The following is a 21,253-nucleotide window of genomic DNA, read 5'->3' as shown; positions in this document are numbered from 1 at the left end:
GAAGAAAAAGGAAGATGAGAATTTAAATTAAGGATGTTTGTTAGTTGTGGGGAAAGTTGGAAGGTGTATGGTACCTTGAGTAATGATTAAAACATTAATTTATTAATCTTTATTCTTATCTGGAAAGAAGAAAGTAATTTGTTCTCTTTTTTTTCTTTGCTTTTCCCCCATCTATTTACATAAAAATGAAACTCGATTCTAAACACTTAATGTCGTAGATACTCGATCTTACTAACACATCGGCCCATTCCGGTTCAATTAATTCGGATAAATATGGCCAGGCGGCAAATAAAATCTGCTTTTTTTTTTTTTTTGCCATCACCTTGGTATCTGATTCTTTGCCTGGTCGTTGGGGCTGGCAGACATACTAAAATAATGTTAATGGCAGGCACGTGCTCAACAACAATGGCAATTGTTCATTCCTGTCATCCCTACATCAAATTTCCATCAACTTACTAAGATAGAAAAATCAAACATGCCCTTGCTTGGATGGTTAAAAGAGAAAATCCTAGTTAACCAAAACATTTTCGAATGCCTGAAATTAACTTTTTCCTTTATAAAAATCGAATCAAAGACATAAGTAAACGGCATTTCCGACTGTTAGTTCTATCGACCGGTCGTGGGAAAGGGATCTTTCTTCCTCTTATTGTTTCTTTCTCCACACACACCTCTGGCCCAACAGATCTACCAGCAACAAATACCGCAAAAAGGAAATTTAAAAAGGTGGCATCTCTGCCTAATTGAGATGTTAACCAGCTCTATGGGGGTAACTAAAAGCACTTGAGGCCCTATGAATCAAGCATGGTTAAACCAAGGCCCAACGGTGCCATTCACATGCCCATTGCTGTGTATCCCTACACCATTGGGGATGAGAGAAGGCGGCAGGCCAACAGCCATCGGTGGTGGTGGTGTTGTAGGGTATAACCCATGATTGTGTGGTATGGTAAGTGGACTCAGAAGTGGACTGCCAGCAGGGCTGCCTTTACGCTGCTGGAGGGTGTGGATTTGCCTCAGCCCTTCCTCATGAATCCTTGACAATGTTTCCAACTCTTTCATGGACAGAGATTCCAATCCAGCACCATAGAGCGGGGCATGTCGCGACATTTCTTCTTGAAGTGAGGCTTCAAGGGTGTGAATGTATTGCTGCAGAAGAATAGACACAAATGAGAAATGCACAAAAACCGTATTAGATTTCCTAAGCTCACAACTTTTCATGAGATGCCCAAATGATGATTCAGACTCAAACCAGACACCATAGGACAAGTTCAATAATACCCAATCCCCTTTTCACTAGGTTCCGGTCAAACAGATGAGACCTCCCAGATCATGATTATGAGATAGAGAAGGCAGCATGTATATTGAGGAAAAAACCTGGCACGCCTGCAACTTTGATTCCATGCTATCAATATATGCTTCACACCTAGCAACCTGCTCTTCCTTTTCCTGCTTTTCACCTTCGGTTTGCCCTACTGTTTGTGTCAATCTGCGAACCTCCTCCTCAAGCGACTGGCGAATTTCTTCTCGAGTGACATTCTCTGTGGCATACCGTTTTAATTCCTCATCAAATCTTTTCCGTGCAGCTTCAGCACTCTTCAATCTTTCAGCAAGAGCATTCTTCTCCTTGACTACCCTCTGTCACGTAACAAAACTTGTCAGATAGAGAATAAGATAGCAGTCAACACAAACCAGCACAATAGCAAAGAGGGAACACATTTATCATCTGAAGTACCTTCAACTCATCTCGTTTGCGAGACTTCAAGTGGGAGAGCTGTGCCTCTGCATCATGAAGACGACCTTGAAGTGTTTTCTTCTCAGCAGTGAGTTTTGCAATTTCATCATCCCTCTCTGAGCGGAGCCACTCAAGTTGACTCTCAACCTCGTGTATTTGTTCACAAAGTTCCTTCTTTTCCCGAGCAAAGCAATCCATGTCAGCCTTCATTTCGGACTGTAAATTTATAAAATAGCTTAATATTAAGAACTTCCTGAATCATAAACCTTACCATTAATCTTTCAAAAATATAATAAATAGAATATAAAAAATAAACCTTATCATTAGTTTAAGACAAGTACCTTAAGTCTGTTATTTGTGGCTTCAGATTCACTTAATTTCTGGGATAAAGCAGCTTTTTCCTTTGCCACATTAGAAATTCCAACCTTTGTCTCTTCACGCATGCGGATAATCACATCTTCACTAGCACATAACTGGTGCCTAAGTGCTGCCCGATCAACATGTGCAAGCTCAGAAACTTCTCGCATCATGCTGAGAACAGGTCTAACAATTTCTTGCTCCTCAGAAACCAAAGCAACCAAAATATCAAAATCCAAGACTACCTCATGAATATTTTCAGTAGTGCCAGTGGCACGATCAACAAGTCTCTTCAGCAACCTCACTCGGTAGGACTCATCAATATACCACTTAAATAATATTGTATAGAGCATCATCACAAAGCCCCTGATATGAAGGTCACTAGAGAGACCCAATGTCTCGGCAAGACCTAGAAGTGAAGTGAAGTCATCCTGTTGAACACTAAGCTGTTCATTGACCTCTCCCTCTACTACAGCATCTCCATGCTGGAAACTTTCTGCAACATATCTGGCATTACAATCGAGTCCATGGGCTAGACGTCTTTCCAAAACCATGGCCACCAACTGAGCCACAAAGGCACCTCGAGCCACACCTCTCTCAAATGTTTGAGAAGCTTCAACAGCAAGGCAAGGTATGGATAGCATTTCTATCAGGACATAAACGTCAGAAAAATGCTGACCTTCACAAAAGGCCTGCTCATCTAGAACACTCAATCTTTCAGGAGGAGATCCATTTTCACCAAACAAGATGAATCCAGAGGGCAACACTGAGCAATTTTCAACGAAATCATCATCACAATCAATATCTCTTAGTATGGCCTCAGCAACATCACCCCAGCTATTTACAGTTTTACTTAAAAATTCAAGAACACAAGGAGACACCTCTAGGCCCAAGTTCTTTAGCCTAACGCGAACAGATCTAACCTACAGAAGAAAACAGAAGTTATATATGCTTCCCAAAACTATGTTGATATGCTGAATGAAATGATGACAAAAGAAAGCAAACCATACTGCTTCTGGAAGATGTTGGCATTGTGACGCAGCTTTAAAGATGAAATCTATGGTTGCAACCAGAGATTCATCATTTGAATCAGCCAAGAGCTCAAAAGATTGAAATAAGACACGCTCCCACACTTCACTGTCGCATTCTAGTTGACCGAGGACTCCAAACACCTGAAAGAGAAGAATAATTATTAACATATTAAAGTAAACATATGAAATTTGTAGAGAAAAAACATGAGTGGAAACAATACTGCATTCAAATTCGAGGCAAATGTTCAGAAACTCCCTCATTTTCTTAAAGTGCAGCCTAGTGGCACTGACACAACCCACAAATACCACATAAGTAAAGAAATTAAGTCAGCTACAAAGACAATCTTACAGGCAACCGCAAAGAAGGCTCAGCATCTGGCTTTTGAAGTCGATCAAGAAGAGAATAAGCAGCCAATGGGTGCTCTGAAAGCTCTACCAATTTAGGCACCAATGCTACCAAGTCAGGTTGCAAATGCTTAGGAGCTTTATCCAATACAAGAGCAATCTTTTGTGCCGACTGGGGCCTCCTCCTGGGTTCAGGACAGCCTTGTGGAACATATCCGTCTAGGGCTCTCAATGAATTGACAATCAACCCTAAAAGCTCCTCAGATTGCTCCGAGCACTTGGTCTGGAAATTCAAATTATTCAAGTAGTCAATAGATGATTAATAATTGAGTCAATGCTATTTCCAAATTTTACCTTTGAGCAAAGTGAGGAGTTCTCCAAAGAACTCCCACCAGAGGTTTCTGGAGGAGAAGTAGGATGACCACAAACAGCTTTTCCAGAGATGTCAATCCCATTCATGTCAGAACTTTGTACAGCAGAGGCAGTGCTACCATCATTCACACAAGAATCAACTCTTTCATATATAGGAAATTGAGCAGATTTTACAGCTCCATTCTCCCGTTCACAATGACATGGGCTAGCAGCTTCACCACCATCAAAAGGTTTTAAATTTGCATCCGACGAATCAGCAATTCCTTCTGAGGGTTGACAACATTCAACCATTATATCCAATAGCAGATCAATAATTGCTTGCTGCAAAACTTTAACCCCCATTAGCAAATTCATCAAACTAGGTGAAGATTCATCTGCCTTTGTAACAATCTTCCCATCACCACTACCAGAAAGCTTTGTTGGAAGTAGCAAACGTTTTACTTTGGCTGGGTCATCAAGGTAAACACGCAGTCCAGTCAGAAAACCAGCAATTGCCCCAGCATCCATCAGAAGCTTCTCTCGTAAAGTGACCTGCAGCTCCAATGGATTATCTCCATAGGTAAGGTGAAATCCAGCTCGGGAAAGAAGGTTTCTAAATATATCTTCTTCATCTCCACTTATGCCTTCACTGTCTTCAGAAGCAATGAGTTCATCTGGATCAGTAGTGAGAGCATCCTGATCATCCTCAGACGCCAAAACCTGGTGTAAAGTGCAGAGGGTAAAAATTAAAATGCTCTTTAGGAATATGCAAAGAAAATAAATTCCATTCCACACAGGAAAGGAAAAGATTCTTAGTCCATGGTCCTGTTACGAGAGTCTTTATTCCCAGCCAAACTAGAAATCCAAAATACAGATTTTCCACTTTTGCTTTTGTTCATTTTAAGAGGGAGGAGGATCTGAAGAGGGCTGTTGAGGAGTTAAACGGGATTGTGATTGATGGAAGGAAGATCTCAGTTAGTCCTGCCAGATTTAAGGATGAACGTTCAAGGTCAAGGGTGGTGCTTTCTTCTTCAAACAATGTTGCTGGTCAGATTAATGCAGAATCTTCAAAATCAAGAGAAAGAGATAATATTAATAGAAGTAGAAGGGATGATAGATCTTATAGGGATGCTCTGTTGTCTAATGGGAATAGAAGGGGGAACAATGATCTAATGTCTGAGGATATCCAGAGGAGGAATGTCAAGGGAAATATATTTGAGATGCATATCCCAACAGACAGCGCCAACTGGGTGAAGAGGTCGTTAACAGGGATTATCAAATACTCCTTTCAAGTGGAGTTCATTCGGACGGCATTATTAAAAGAAGGCCATGATGTTCAAATTGCGAGATGGGGCTATGTCTGGAATTCTTGTGTGATAGTTCTTAAATCTCATGAGGAGATGCTGGAGTTATGGAGTAAGAAGGAAGAAGTTTTAAAACAGTGGTTCGAGCTAGTGGAACCTTTACTGAATGAAACCGGGGTACCAATGGCCTTTTGCATGGCGGAATTAAAAGGTGTTCCTCTGTTATGCTGGAATGAACCCTTCTTCGAGAAGTTGGCTGGTAGATGGGGCAGTGTGGTAGATATCCATGATAGTACAAGGAAAAGAGAAGATCTCACAATGGCAAGAATCTTATTGAAGGTGGAAAGTCCTTTTGATGTTCCAGAGGTTATTACTCTTGGATCGTATGGAAGATCATTCAAAGTAAGTATCAAGATTGGATCAGCTAGTGAGTATTCTAGTTCGTTTTCAGTAATTTTCCGGTGGAGGATTCCGGTGAGATATTTTTTGAAGAGAGGATGTCTGAGAAGGATGAAGACAGATTGTTGTCAGTTCATGGGGAAGGTGAGACTTGCGCAGCAGGGGAAAATCGTTTGTCAGTGGACAATTGGATTGACCAGGGAGTGTTTCGTGTTTCTGGAGGAGCTAGTGAGGACAGACAGCTAGCAAGATTTTCCTTAGATAGGAAAGATATTAAATGTGGTCTGTCAGAAAGTCAGACTGTTGGAAAGTTTAAAGTTGGTGAGTATGCAGGTTTGGGGATTAGAAGTCAAAATTATTCGGCTGATGGATCTCAGGCCCATTCTGAAGACTCTGGGCAGTCTGGGTCAAAATACTTTTCGGGTTTTATTTCTGGGCCAGCATTTACAATTAATAAGTTTGGGGAATTGGTTGAAAACCTTCATTTATCAGGAAAAAGTAGGGGAGTGTCCAAGGTATTGGAAACGAGTCCATTTGTAGAGAAGCCATTTAGTGTAGAGATAGAGCCCGAAGAAGAAAATTTAAGACCGGTGGAACAGGTTTCAAATAACAACTCAAGGGGGAGGCAGTTACATCGCTCTAGACGAGAGTTTACAACAGAGAGTAATGTGCTGGAAACTAGAAGTCTGAGCAATTGTAAAAGGGTATACAACAGGTCGAGGGAAAGAAGATACTGGTATGGGGATTTGTTGAACATCTCGTCTGAAACAGGGGGTGCCGTAGTTAAGCAGAGGGAGCTAGATGTTGATTCCAGTACTAATATTCAACTCTGTTTATCAGCAGAGAACATTGCTGATGGGAGTCTTTTTCCTTATCTTGACAATGGATCTGGGGGTGGGAGTGTAGGAAGGGAGATTGAAGGTTACTTTTCAGAAGGTGATTGCTTAAAGTCCAAATCTGGTTTGCTGATTAGAAGGAAGAGAAGAACTAAAAGGATCCTGTATCGTGAAGCCCTCGACCAGGTGAGCATTGATACAGCATCCTCCTCAGCTTTTTCGATTCTGTTGAAAGAAGCGGTAGAAACTTGGGAGGTTAGCAAGCTTTTGGGTGTGTCTTTTAAGGAAGGGAAAGAAGCCTTTTTGGATAAAATCATAGCTTTAGAGAAAGGCGTAAATGGGGTTAATAAAGGTCTGGTTGATTGAGGAGTGTGTCTGCACCTATTTCCTTTTTCAAGATGACAAAGTTAGTAATATGTTCATGGAATGTTAGGGGTTTGGGGAAAAACGAAAAAAAGAGGGTTGTTCAGAATTTAGTCTCCAACTTTAATCCTACTTTTCTTTGGCTGCAAGAAACTAAGTCTGAGAAATTTAGGAAGTCTTTTTTTAGGAGAAGTGGAATTAATAAACTAAAAGGAATTTTGGAATCTCCTTCAGTTGGATCAGCGGGGGGCATGTTGTGTTGTTGGGATGACAATGTTTTTGAGCTGGAGAGTCAGTTTGTTAGCAGGAGATTCATAGCTACTTTCGGTAAATTTCAGAGTATTGATTCCAGGTGTGGTTTCATCAATGTCTACGGTCCAGCAGTGGAGGAGGAGAAATCTGGTTTTTTTGAAGAATTAAGCAGTTTTCTTAGTGGACAGACTTACCCCATTTGTGTGGGAGGGGATTTCAATGTATATTTACAAGAAGATGAGAAATTGGGAAGGGGTCAAAGTAGGAGTTCAATGGAGATCTTTAATGAGTTCATTCTTCATACGGGCTTGATTGATCTCCCTTTGAACGGGGGTAGGTTCACTTGGTGTAATAACCAAGATAATCCCACTTTTGTAAGATTGGACCGTTTTTTGGTTGATTGTCGTTTCCTAGAGCTGTTTCCGGGCGTTGTGCAGTCGCTTCTTCCAAGATCTTTGTCAGATCATAATGCTATAATTCTGGAGAATAAAGGAGTGGAATGGGGTAGAAAACCGTTTAGATTATTCAATTATTTGATGGATGAGGAGGGTTTTGAGGATCTGGTTGTTTCTTCTTTTCAGAGTGGTAAGGATAGTCAGAATGAGGCAGGCGTTTTTAGTCTGATGAGGAACACCAAACATGCAATTAAGAAGTGGTCTGGGAACAGAGATAAGTATCCAGGTGCTTTGATTTCTGAGTTAGAGAAGAAAATTTCGTTGATAGAGGATGATATTCAACAGAAGCAAGGAATTGTTGACAGTGAGGTATTAACTGAATTGAAAAATCTTAGAGCAGAATTGTGGAAGCTTCACAAGATTCAGGAGCAGATCTGGTTTCAGAACTCGAGAACTAATTGGATTGTTGATGGGGATCGCAATACTAAATACTTCCACACTTGTGCTACGATTAGGAATAAAAGGAATGCTCTACTTGCTTTAAACTTCAAAGGGGAAACAGTTGAAGACCCAACTGCAATTAAGGCCATAGTTAAAGAGTATTTTTTTAAGATCTATAATGAACGAACTACTTTAGAAATTGATGATTTGAATCTGGATTTTCCCAGAATTTTTTTGGAGCAGAAGCAGTTCTTAGAACAGGAGTTTTCTGAGGAGGAAGTGTGGGAGGTGGTGAACTCTTGTGGTAGCAACAAAGCTCCGGGTCCTGATGGCTTTAATCTGGGATTTTTCAAGAGGTTTTGGCAGGTCCTTAAGGTAGATATTATGAAATTCTTTCATAATTTTTACTTGGGGAAGGAATGGGAACATGGAGTAAATCACACGTTCATCACTCTTATTCCTAAGATTTCTAGCATTGGTGGTCTGGACGATTTTAGACCTATAAGCCTTGTTGGTGGATTGTATAAGATACTCTCGAAATGTCTGTCAAGAAGACTTAGGAGCTGCATTTCAGATTTGATCAGCCCAAGTCAATTCGCTTTTATCCCCGGTCAGCAAATCCTGGACTGTTCTCTTATAGCAAATGAAGGGATTGACTTTTGGAGGAAGAATGGTTTAAAAGGGTGTGTTTTTAAGGCTGATTTCAAGAAGGCATTTGATACTCTTGACTGGCCTATTTTGTTCAGAATAATGAAGGAAATGGGCTTTGGTTCTAGATGGATAGGGTGGATTTCGAAATGTGTCACTTCAGCGACTGTTTCAGTTTTGGTGAACGGAGTTCCTACTGAGGAAATTCCTATGGCGAGGGGTCTTCGGCAGGGCTGTTCCTTGTCTCCATTGTTGTTCAATATAGTTGGGGAACTATTGAATCTATTAATAGCGAAGGCTGTTTCAGGAGGGCTTTTTTCGGGATTGGTCATTAGAAAAGAGGAGAGGAATTTTAATTTAACTCATTTGCAATTTGCTGACGACCTTATTATGTTCTGTGGGGCGTCGGAAAAACAGATCTTGAATGTAAAGAGGGTTCTTCGGGTGTTTGAGATTATTTCTGGTCTCCAGCTGAATTTAAGGAAGTGTAAATTATTTGGAGTGAACTTAAAGGAAGAGGAAATTAAGGATTGGGCAGCTATGATTGGATGTTCAGTGGGCTCTTTTCCCTCAGAATATTTGGGACTCCCTCTAGGTCCACATAGGAACTCCAACATTTTATGGGATCCAGTGGTTCAAAGCTTTAATAAGAGGTTACCGGGCTGGAAAGGCTCCTCTCTGTCACTGGCAGGCAGGCTAGTTCTAATTAAATCAGTTCTATGCTCACTCCCTATATACTTTTTGTCAATGTTCAAGGTTCCAGCTTCAGTTTACAAGACTCTAAATTCTATCATGTCAAATTTTTTATGGGGTGGTGGTGATGGGATAAAGAAGATACATTGGGTAAGCTGGTCCGATGTTTGTAAACCAAAAATTGAAGGAGGCTTCGGGGTTCCTAATTTAAAGATGGTGAATAGGGCACTTTTGGAAAAGTGGGCTTGGAGGTTTGCTGTTGAGAGGGAGGCGGTTTGGAGGGAAATGCTCTGCATCAAATATAAATTGGATCCTTCCTTGATGCAGTTTGACAGTAAAGTCTCTCCTAAACTTTCTTGGATGTGGAGAGATATGGTGAGAAATCATTATAATGCTGATTCGTTGGGCTGTAGTATCAGAGGTAAATATAGCTTTAAAATTGGCAATGGGAGGAACATTCGGTTTTGGCAAGACAATTGGACAATGGATCATCCTTTGATGGTATTGTTCCCTAGAATATTTTCTATTGCAGTGAATAAAGAAGGAAGATTATCTCAGTTTGGGGAGTTCAGTTCAGGGGGTTGGATTTGGAACGTTCAGTTGAGGAGAGAGTTGAATGACTGGGAATTTGAGCAATGGGCAAATTTGATGGTTGTTATCTCTGATTTTTCTATTTCTGCTGATGCCACTGATGGACTGTTTTGGAAGGGGAATGGGGAAGGGGTTTTCACTGTGAAATCATGTGTCAATCTATCTTATTCGGGTTCTCCCGATTCAGAGGAAGCTAAATTTTGGAAGTCTAATGTTTGGAGGGGTCTGTTGCCTCCAAGAGTTGAGACTTTTCTTTGGCAAGTTATCTTAAAGAAGTCGGCGGTCAAGACAGCTCTGGTTAAGAGAGGTGTTCAGGGCATAAATGATACTTTGTGTTCTTTCTGTAATCTTGAAGAAGAGTCTTCATCGCATTTATTTTTTTCCTGTTCGGTTGTTTGGCCAATTTGGATGAAATTCTTGGGCTATTGGAATTTTCAGTCGGTTTTTCATGAAGATGCTAAAGGATTCCTATTGGCTTGGAATGACTTGAAGACCAACTCTCTTATCTGGCCATTTATTCCTGGAGCTGTTCTATGGACAATTTGGAAGACCAGGAATTTTATAGTGTTTGAAGGAGGGAAGCTTGATCGAGCAGAGATTTTCTTTCTAGCTAGGTGCAGGCTTGCTTCATGGTTTCTAGCTAAGGAAACTAATGTTACTATTTCCAAGGATGATATTATTGCTGACCCGTCCATAGTGGATTCCTACTCGTCCCATTCTAATCGGGTTTCAACCGTGTTTCCTTGGTCCCCTCCTCTAAAAGGGTTTGTTAAACTTAATGTGGATGCGGCTACCTCGAGTGATTGGAAGAGGAGTGGCTTAGGTGGTATTTTGAAAGACTTGTCTGGTTCGATTCTTGGCTCCTTCAAAGAGCCTGCTGGTCCGGGGCCCCCAACTTTAATGGAATTGAAGGCTATCCTAAAGGGTTTAGATTTTTTTGAATCTATTCGTCATAGGGTTAAAGATAGATTGATTATTGAGAGTGATAGTCAGGTGGCTGTTGGCTGGATTAAGGATGTGGTTTCTTGTCCTGTTGTTTATGTTCAAATAGTTAAAGACATTATTCAAAAGCTTAGTGTTTTTGAAGGTTTTATTAGTTGGGTTAGTAGGACAGCCAATATAGAGGCGGATGTCCTAGCTAAGGCGGGTATTGGTTGATTTATGCTCTGTTAAGGGCTGTTTCTTTCTGGTTTTGTATCTCTTGAGGGAGATTGATTTGTATTACTTTGCTATATTTGAGTTTAATGAATCCTAGGGCACTCCTTTCCTCCTTGTGTGGATTAAGGAACTACTTTTAAGTTCCGTTAATCACCAAGGGGGTTTTATTGAGGCCTTTTATTCCTATCAAAAAAAATATAATGGGTAAGCTTATGATAGCTTTTACTAGTTCCTTCCAGGTTCAATGGAAGTATTAAGCATGGGAACAAAAACGAACATTGCATGTAAGAGAGGTTCAGTGGAATCGGGACAATATTTGGGTAAGGATCAATTTTATAGATCATTCAAGGCAATTTATAAACACTTTAATAGGGCAATTGAAAAAAAAATCTCCTTTCTCTACCATAAGTACTGTGATAAAAAAAATGGATTACATATAAACAGAAAGCCCAAAATACTAAGATCTAAATCCGAAAAACCAAAATAAACAAAACTTATTAATGTGAATAGTAAACAACACATAAATGGTAGAGATCCAAATGTGACTAACCTCAAGGTCTGAAAACTCAAACCAAGGGCAGCAATCCAATATTTCACAAACAAAAACAACGGCATCACGCACAAGGAACCCTGCATCTGCTTCTAACAAATCTGATACCTTCATGAATTGCAAAACAGAATTATTCCATGTCTTTGTACAAATTGAAGATTCTTTCCAGACAGTCTTGGCCGAATTTTTTTGATTCATTATGGCCATTCTGTATCTAACCCAGAAGTTTTTGTCTGGATCACTACCAACTGACTGATCGCTCTCTAAGTATATACATATAGTGTCAAAGGACTCATATACACCTGCATCAATGAGAAACAGTCAATTAATCAACAGAAACGGTTAGAGGGACATATTCAGTGAAGAATTGACAGTAAGTGACCTACCAATTCGAAGCTCACATCCACCAGCTTGAAAAAATTTACTAAAAATTTTGCGATTTTCCATTATTTCCTTGAAAGATAAGAAGTTCTCCACCTTCCAAGTGAATGCACTTCTCTTTCCAACACTTCCTATCTGGGAAGCAGTGTTTGCTAATTCAGTATCCTGACCAGTAAAATCCTGCATTATTGATGTCTCTTTCAGTATAAGAACCTCAGCAGAAAACACAACAGTATCCTGAAAAAGAAATCCAGAATCCTGATCAAAGAGGCTAGTAAGTGTCACAAATTCACGCCAACCCCAGTCTTTGGCAGCTTTAGAGTAGCGGTTCTGAGATTCTTTTGTAACTGACTTCTCCTCCACCTTTTGATTCATAACTGACAGCCGATGACTCACAAAACAGCTCCAGTCAGTCGAAGTATTTCGTGAATCTGTAACCTCAAGAAACACAGAAAGGTGGCAAGGTGGCTGAGACTGCCCTGATCACAATCAAGCCCATAAGAAAATTTTAATCAGTTCACTTCCAAGTTCCAAAATACAATTTAGAGACAATCAGACCAAGTTACCTTTGCTTCGGATGCAAGAATCATAAGACTGATTGTTAACCAGATTACAAAGGTGAAATATAGTTTTTGCTACAGAGGCACAACAAAATAAGAATTTCAAATGATTTTGCATTACAAGATTATATGAGCATAAAAGTGACAAATAGCTGCCCTACAAGTATTGGCAGCTACCAAAATCTGTAACCATTTCCCTAAAGGAGACTCAAGCAAGGTGCTATTATATCCAAAACCATTTTCAAGATCCTTAGTATGAATTTAGAGACAAAAGACATGGATGATCGAGCTAATTCATTACACATTGGATTCCAAAAAAAACAGTAGGCTGACAACTACCATAAGCATGCAACCACCGTACACTAAATCCAATAAGATAAAAAGGGCAAAATGGAATGGCATATAACTTCCTTAAACTTGAAAAACCATGCTCAGTTTGTCTGTAGAAAATGATCAGAAGTCCAGTTCATTACTAAAGAATTGCAATGATTCTTACATACCTCGAGGATAAACAATCAGACGACAATCCCAATTTCCAATCTGAAATCTTCTGCTCTTGATGCAAAGACCTGTTATCTTTCTCTTCTTCAGAAGATCCTTCAACCTTGTAAAATTCTCAATCCTCCAAGTAAATTTCCCCATATGCCCATCAGACTTCCTTGCACCACTCCCACTCCTCCCAGCAATCAACCCGCCATTCTTGGAGAAACTACTAAACTCCTTGATCACATGAAACGAAGTGCTAAATACCGCAGTATCATCCACCAAAAACCCTGTCTTCAACCCAACAAAATCTGACATTTTCATGTAGTCATTCCACCCCAAACTTGTATTATCCCCACTCTTATTGTCAGCTGCAAACCTCCCATAAGAGTCCCTATGCATATGATTTGACCCAGGTTTCTGATTCAGCACTGACATTCTAAACAAACACCAACAGCTCCTATCAGAAGCAACCGTTTTCTCAGTATCCTTACTTTCCAAACACATAGACAAATACTCCTGACCGTTAACCGAGCTTTGATACACACTAATCCTCAGATTACACTCCCCGGCAGGGAATACTGGGCTCATTATCTTCTGTGTCTTAATCATCTCTTTAAACAAGCTAAAGTTACGCACTTTCCAAGTGAATTTACCACTCAAAACATCGGAAACAGGACCAGAAACAACCGATGACGATATCATAGAGGACAATGAGGACTGGACATCGTTAGTATCACGCGTGAAATTAACGGTTTCATTCAAGATTAAGATATCGGCGGTGATTAAAACGGCATCGTTGTTGAAAAGGTAACCTAATTTGGAATCGAAAACAGTAGAAGAAGGAGTGAAATCGCACCAACCGTGAGATTTCTTCTTGCTAGAGAACCGATGCCACGAATCGCGATGAATGGTCTTGGAATCATCATTTAGGTTGACGATGGCCAATCTGTAGCTAGCGAAACAGTCCCATTTCGACGAGGACGTACCCCGTGGATCCATGATTTGGAGATAAACCGATATGTAACCCGGCAGAGCCTGGGAGTCCCCTTTCGGGTAAACCAATAAACGGCAATCATAACCGCCTACCTCGAAGTACTTACTCCATAGTGCCCTAGCTTTCACTCTCGGGAAATTATGAACCGTCCATCTACAAACGGCCGAGTATTCCCCTCGCCGATCGAAGGTTAGGGCTTCCTGCGCCCCACCGCTACCGTCTCTCAACCCCAGTCCAGCTAAGTCATCCGCAGCCGATATCGATGCCAAGGGTTTGCAATTGATGTTGTTGTTATCGGATACCGATGCTGAGGTGGCGGGTTGTGATTGGTCCGGAAAGCTCGACGATGAGGAAACTGCCTCAGGCATGCTCTGCTTCATTGCTTCCTTCTCACCTTTTTTCTCCTTTTTTGCTTAGATATTCTCTGGATTTATACCTTTCAGGCACTGGTTCTTTTCTTTTCCTCTGTGCTTTATAGAAAGGAAAAGAGAGGCGTGAGCTTTGTATGTTGTTTTTCGAAGGTAAGAGAGGGGTGCACCATACTTGCACCTCGTTGAACCTTTGAACTTCCCCGTACGCTGCGTTTTAGTGAATGTTAATGATCATCCACTACAGTGCAGCTCAAGAGGATTTCCGTATGTCAATGGGCCCACAAAGAACGCACGTGACCGAGGATGATTTGAGTCCATTGGGCAACGTGTCATTATTTCGAGAAATTTCGGGACCCATCCTTCTCAATATCTTCACATTTTTCTGTAATTAACGGCCAAGATTTTTCTTTCATTTGTTTATATTATATTATACTATACTCGGTAAACATAAAGTATAACCATGGTATATATGGCAAGGATACTTTACTTAATTAAATTAAATATCAACGAAAAGTATATTATCTTTTGACTAGCTTGGTCCATAAATTCAGTGGCTACTAATTAAAGAATGCAATGGGATATTTTGTTGCCCTAGCATTAATAAAATAAAATTAAAATAAGGGTAAGAGCACAAGGTTCTTAATCTTGAGGTCGTGGGATCGAGTTTTACGGAGGGCATTTCATAATTTGGAGGTCTCTTACGAAGCTACTCTCAACCTGGTGTTGGGAGAGCCTACTATCTTACCTCCCCCTTACCCCATACATATGGGAAAAAGGGACAGCCATTTTTAAAATAAGGGTAAGAAATAGAACACTTTTAGGCATATAACAGATATAACGTTTCTTACAAACGTTTAACTACCATTTTCGCATTCATAACATATGACTTACCATCAAGCATATGCAAATAAATAAATTATTTCACTAATCATTGGTAAAATTTCTAAGTTTTACACAATTATTCTTGATCAATTCATGAATTATTTTTGGAGATATGAATAAAGACTTTTCACGAATATAAAAATACTTTATATGCATGTAATTTTACATAAATATAGTTAACAGGGAGAAACAAGGGTTTACACGAGCGTGGCATGAAAGTTCTAGCTCTTTCATATTGAATAATAAAATGGGGTAAACTACGAATGATCCCTGAACTTTAAGAAAATTGCATTTTTGTAATCAAACTTTTAAAACTTACATTGGATTCATTGAACTTTTAATCCATTTTCATTTGGGCCACTTCCGTTATTAAGGAACATGACATGCTGGCATGAAACAGCCGCTGCCGTTAACGGACAACAGTGATCAAAATGAAAACAAATGAAAAGTTCAATTATATCAATGCATGTTTTAAAATTTCGGTGACCAAAATAAAAGCATCATAAAAGTTCAGAGAACATTTAATGTAGTATACCCTAATAAAAAATGTAAATACATCTCGCTGCCCCCAAGCAGAGACTAAAGGCCACCCAATCGAAAACAGAAGTGTCATAACCATTTTTCAAAAGAAAAACAATTAAATATTATTTTTAAAACGATTATGACTTTAATTTTGGAAAAATTGGTGATTTGGAATTAATTTGGAATAAATTGAATAGAGTCGCCATCGACCTTTGGGTTAGGTAGGTCGAATACCTAAAAATGTCTTTTTTAAAATAATTTTAAGAAAAATCGTTTTTTAAGACGAAAACTAGTATGCATTTACCAAAGATTCGATTTAAACAGGTTCGGGAGTCGGTTACGCGTGGGGAAGGATTAGCACCCCACAGCGCCCAAAATTGGTACTGTGTCGCTTACAGGTTGTCGTAAAATGGTGGAAATTATAAATCGAATATAAAGTTAAATTACGATCCATTTATTGAAATTTAATTAATTTGCTTCGAGTTAACTATTTAAAGAAAATCCTTTAACTCGATAAGAAATCTTGAAATTTGCAATCCTCCGTCGGGAAAGCTATTTCAACTATTTCTCATTTGTAAAAGAATATTATACCATTGATTATGTAAAAAATGCGAATCAAATATAACTAAAAACGATGTTTACATACGAGTAAATTGATTAACTAAACGTGAATTGAATACAAATTAAAAATTTTGAAATTTACATTCACATAAAATAAAATAAATTGTCACTTAAAATAACACACATTGCATCGTTTGAACAAATTAATTAGCAAAATATACTCGACTTATTTCAAATTTTTATGTCGTTAAAATGCCGTACCGGATCACACCACTTCGATCAAGTGGTACTTTCCACGCTCATTCTACGCATACGTACTTGAAAATAAAATCAAAAATCATTCATGGATAAAAACGTAATATAAACAAATGTAATTGCAAATACAAGATAAAATATTTACATTAAATGAAATTAAAACATTATTACATAATACAAATAACCAAATAATAAGTGCAATAAAATCATACATAAATGACTAAAATAAAAAAGAAAATATTATAAACCAAGATAAGATTATCAAAAGGTAAATATTTGTAATTACAAGGATCAAAAGGAAGAAAAACAGAAACTTGATGTACTAAAATAGTAAATACAAGAATTTAAGGGAGTACATAGCAAATACAGAAACCGAATAGGTTAAAAAACAGAAGAAAAAGAAATTTAGGGACCAAAATAAAGAAATAGAAACTAATGGGACTAAACAGTAAAAAAAAAACCAAAGTCCGAATTACAAATGTTAAATAATACATGTATCAAAATGAAGATAACCCAAAAATAATATAGAGGACTAAAATGAAATTTCACAGAAACATGAAGAATTAAAAAATAATTAAACAAAAAAACTAAAACAATGACTAAAATAAAATATTTACAAATGTAGTGGCCAAATTCGAATAACACAAAGATTATAAAATACATTGAAATATCAGAATCAAATATAGACAAAATATCATGAATAGTGACTAGTTTATAATAGTGTGATAAAGGCTCAAAGTCAAATAATTACATAAAACATGTAAATGATGACTAAAACGAACACTATACAAAATAAGCAACCAAAATCTAAACACTTAGAAATGTAATACTAATCATATAGGATTAAACGAAACACGAAATAAATAAAGAGACCAAACTAGAAAGATGAAATTTCATTAAGGATCATATTACAAGCATTACAAAGCTCAAGGTACTTAAACTGTAATTTACCCCAAAAATGGAAAAAATGCATATGAGATTACAAAATAACGAGGACCAAAGTTGACATTAACCCTTAAACCCAAACCTTGGTCTCCCTCCCTAGGCCTAAAACGACGCCGTATTGAAGCTGGGATATAATCCCAATTTAAGGGTTACCAACCGAACCCTAAATCATTTTCAAACCCTCTCTCAGCCTCCTTTTGCCTTTCCCTTTCTACTCTCCCTTCTCCCTCGCCGCAACAACAAAACAGAGGCTCCCCGGCCACCGTATCGGTGGCCATGGGGAGCAAACCGACCCTAAAGACCCTCAATCCTCTTTCTTCCTCATTTCCTTGAAAACCCAACCCTTCACCCCACCAAAAAAAAATCGAGAACCCCTTTTAATCCAAACCTAGATTCAAGAAAAAAGAACGTTTTACCTTCGATTTAGGGTTTTTCAAGCTCTGGTGAGGTTGATAAGGGATAGATCTACAAGGGTAAGACTTCCCCTTTTCTTTCTCTCTATGTTATTTTCTTTTTTCGAATATCATTTTTTTTCTTCCCTATCTCCTCCCCTGTCATCTGATATCTTTGCTTGATTTATGGTTGATTTTGCTTCGTTTGGTGAGATGATGATGATGCTAGCGTAGGGGTAAGGGTCTCTGATCTTGGTAGGGACCAATTTCCCGATTTATTGGGATTTAGGTATTTTTAATTTTAGGGTTTTGATTTGTTTACTATTTCCTTTGATTGGTTTGATTTGGAACTGATGGGGTTACTGTTGGTGCAGGTGGGAGCAGTCGGAGTGGAGCGAGACGGGCCGGAACAGTGACGGCGGCGCGGCTGTTCCTTTGCTGCTGGCGGCGGCGGCTGGATGATGATAGGTTTAGGGTTTAAAACCCTAATTACTGCGTGATTTGGACCGTTGGATGGGTCCAGATCCAATGGCCAGAAATGAGGCGGCTGGAACATTGAGATGAAACCCTAGCTGTTGGGTCAATTGTTTGGGCCGGTTGTAATAGGCTTTGGCCTGCCAAAATATGTAAAAATATAATATTAATAAAATAATAATATAAATATAAAAATAATAATAATAAATAATAATAATAATAATAAATAATAAAGACCCGGACAAAAACGGGTGTCTACAGCTGCCCCTCTTTGCACATTCTTGTGTTAACAAGAATAGGGCAAAGACGACGATACAACACGTTTTTGTCTGGTTCTTCTTCCTTTTCCTATAAATTGGATATGCGTGTTGGTGGGGACGACACTGCTCATACGTGATGAAGAGGTATGGTCGTCTAAGGGTGGATGATAACTCGGTTCCTACGTGATGAGGATGACTGGTTGGTGGATGACATGGCTCGTACGTGATGAAGAGTTCTGGCCATCTTTAGGAAGGGTGATAACACGGTTCCTACGTGATGAGGACAGCTGGTTATCTAGGGTGACACGGCTCATACGTGATGAAGAGATCTGGTCGGGGAATGACACGGCTCATACGTGATGAAGAGTTCTGGCCATCTAAAGGTGATAACACGGTTCCTACGTGATGAGGACGGCTGGTTATCTATGGTTGACACGGCTCATACGTGATGAAGAGATCTGGTCTGGGGATGACACGGTTCCTACATGATGAGGACGACTGGCCATCTTTAGGAGTTATGGTTTCTAGAGAAACCAAATTAAAGATTTGTTTCAAATAAACTCAAAGATGATATTTTTAAAAGCAACTGTCTCAAAAGAGACAAAATTTGTTTTAAGGGAAACGACTCAAAGACGACGTTTAAAGGGAAACTGTCTCAATGAGACAAAATTCGTTTAAAGGGAATTGATCTCAAGATGTTTGTTTTGTTTCAAGGGAAACAAATTCAAAGATGGTAAATTTTGTTTTCCAAATAAACAAACTCGAAGATTTTTCTCAAAGAAACTGTCTCGAGAGACACAAAATTTTGTTTCCAAATAAAGAGATTCAATGATTTTTTTTTTATTTTTTTTCAAAAGAAATTGTTTTAAGGGATAAAACATTGTTTCCAGAGAAACAAACTCAAAGATGATCTTGTTTTAAGAGAAAATGTTTCAAGAGAAAATGTTTCAAGAGAAAATGTTTCAAGTGAAACGACTCAAAAATGGTTTTATTTCAATTGAAACAAACTCAAAGATTTTGTATTTCTAGAGAAACTGCCTCAAGGGAGTCAAAATTTGTTTTAATAAAAACAATCTCAAAGGTGGGTAGTTTTAAAATAAATGGTCTAAACGATCTCAAAGGTTGGTATTTTCAAAAGAAGTTGTCTCGAGAGACAAAATTTTGTTTCAAAGGAAACAAACTCAAAGATTTTTTTCAAAAGAAATTGTCTTTAAGAGATAAAATTTTGTTTCAAAAGAAACATACTCAAAGATGAATCACATCTTAAGTGAGACCAAATTTGTTTCAAATGAAACAATCTCAAAAGTTAGTTTTTCATTAGAAACTGTCTCAAGAGAGACAACATTTGTTTTTAAAGAAATAGACTCAAAGATGATTTTGTTAAGAGAAACAAACTCAAAGATATTTATTCAAAAGGAACAAACTCAAAGATTTTTTCAAGAGAAACTGTCTCAAGAGAGACAAAAAAATCGTTTTAAAAGATTCAAAGATTGTCGATATTGTTTATATGGAAATAATCTCAAGGGTGGCTTTCAAAAGTGTTTATTTTGTTTCAAATGAAACAATTTCAGGATTTGTTAAAAGGGGAAACTGTCTCGTGCGAGACAAATCAGCTTTGAAAATCTCAAGTGATATTAATTTTGCTTTAAGTACAACAACCTTGAAATTTGTATTATGAGAGAAAATGATGTCTCAAGCGAGACGAAATTTGCTTTAAGATATAGTCTCAAATGAGACAAAATTTGTTTTTAGAGAAATTGTCTCAAGCGAGACAAAGTTTGTTTTTGAGAAAACGATCTCAAGTGAAATCAACTTTGTTTAATGTGAAACAAATTCGAAATTTGGATCTCAAAGGGAAAAGGTCTCAAGCGAGACGAAATTTGTTTTGAAAGAAACAACAATCTAAGGTGAGATTAATTTTGTTTTTAGTGAATCAAATTCAAAATTTGTATCTCAAAGGAAAAATGTCTCAAGCGAGACGAAGTTTGTTTCAAGAGAATTTGTCTCAAACGAGACAAAATTTGTTTTTAGAAAGCTGTTTCAAGCGAGACAAAATTTGCTTTGAAAGAAATTGTCTCAAACGAGACAAAAATTTGTTTTAAAATTCTCAAAATTTGTGGGAAAATACCTCAAGTGAGACAAAAATTTTGTTTCAAGAAAAAACACCCTCAAAGGCGATAAAAAGTCTGTTTGTTCATGCACGTTGAGGAAATGTCTTGATTGTTGACTTCAGGAAGCCCAAATCATTGTTTCTGCAAGTTAGACATCTGGTCATTTCCGAGCTTTGATTTCCTGAGAGATCAAAATGATGCATTTTTGACTGACTATATTGATGATGATGTCAAGATGAAATTTATTGATTTTTTGTCCAATTTGTCCCCACGTGAGGAGAAAAAGTCTTTAATATATGAAAAGTTTGATGCAAATTTTATGTATTATTATGTATGTGTATATATGTATGTATGTACTCTCGATCTGGAAGGAGAATAGTTGCGAGAGTATTCTTCACTCTATCATTGATTCAGCTTGTCTGCATTTCCACTAGGGTGTACTCTTGCAAACTTAGACCTGAGACAATTTGTTTTCCTTGCCCCATCAAATTTTGCCCCAACAATTTGGCTTTCTCTTGCCCCAGCTTCGATCTTGAGCTTCAGATAGATAGATTTTTTTGAATTCCAAGATACGCCTCCAGAGAGATTATCTTGTTTGAAAATGTTTTTCTTCTTC

General features: G+C 38.3%; 1 protein-coding gene across 1 annotated transcript; it reads right to left on the bottom strand.

Moving 5' to 3' along the window:
* Window positions 1-532: 532 nt before the first annotated feature.
* LOC120117687 lies at window positions 533-14,391 on the bottom strand. Its single transcript, XM_039137928.1, has 10 exons — window positions 12,885-14,391; window positions 11,830-12,303; window positions 11,444-11,745; window positions 3,817-4,533; window positions 3,467-3,745; window positions 3,097-3,258; window positions 2,071-3,009; window positions 1,730-1,945; window positions 1,372-1,632; window positions 533-1,143 (listed from the first exon to the last, which is right to left on the bottom strand). The coding sequence occupies exons 1-10, from the start codon at window positions 14,242-14,244 to the stop codon at window positions 796-798; spliced, it is 5,058 nt and encodes a 1,685-aa protein (XP_038993859.1). The 5' UTR covers window positions 14,245-14,391; the 3' UTR covers window positions 533-795.
* Window positions 14,392-21,253: the final 6,862 nt, after the last annotated feature.

The sequence above is a fragment of the Hibiscus syriacus genome, unplaced genomic scaffold (genome assembly GCF_006381635.1).
Source record: "Hibiscus syriacus cultivar Baekdansim isolate YM2019G1 unplaced genomic scaffold, ASM638163v2 tig00110321_pilon, whole genome shotgun sequence".
Lineage (NCBI taxonomy): Eukaryota > Viridiplantae > Streptophyta > Magnoliopsida > Malvales > Malvaceae > Hibiscus > Hibiscus syriacus.
The sequence above is the reverse complement of the archived record's forward strand: the minus strand, read 5'-3'. Positions and strand labels throughout refer to the sequence as shown.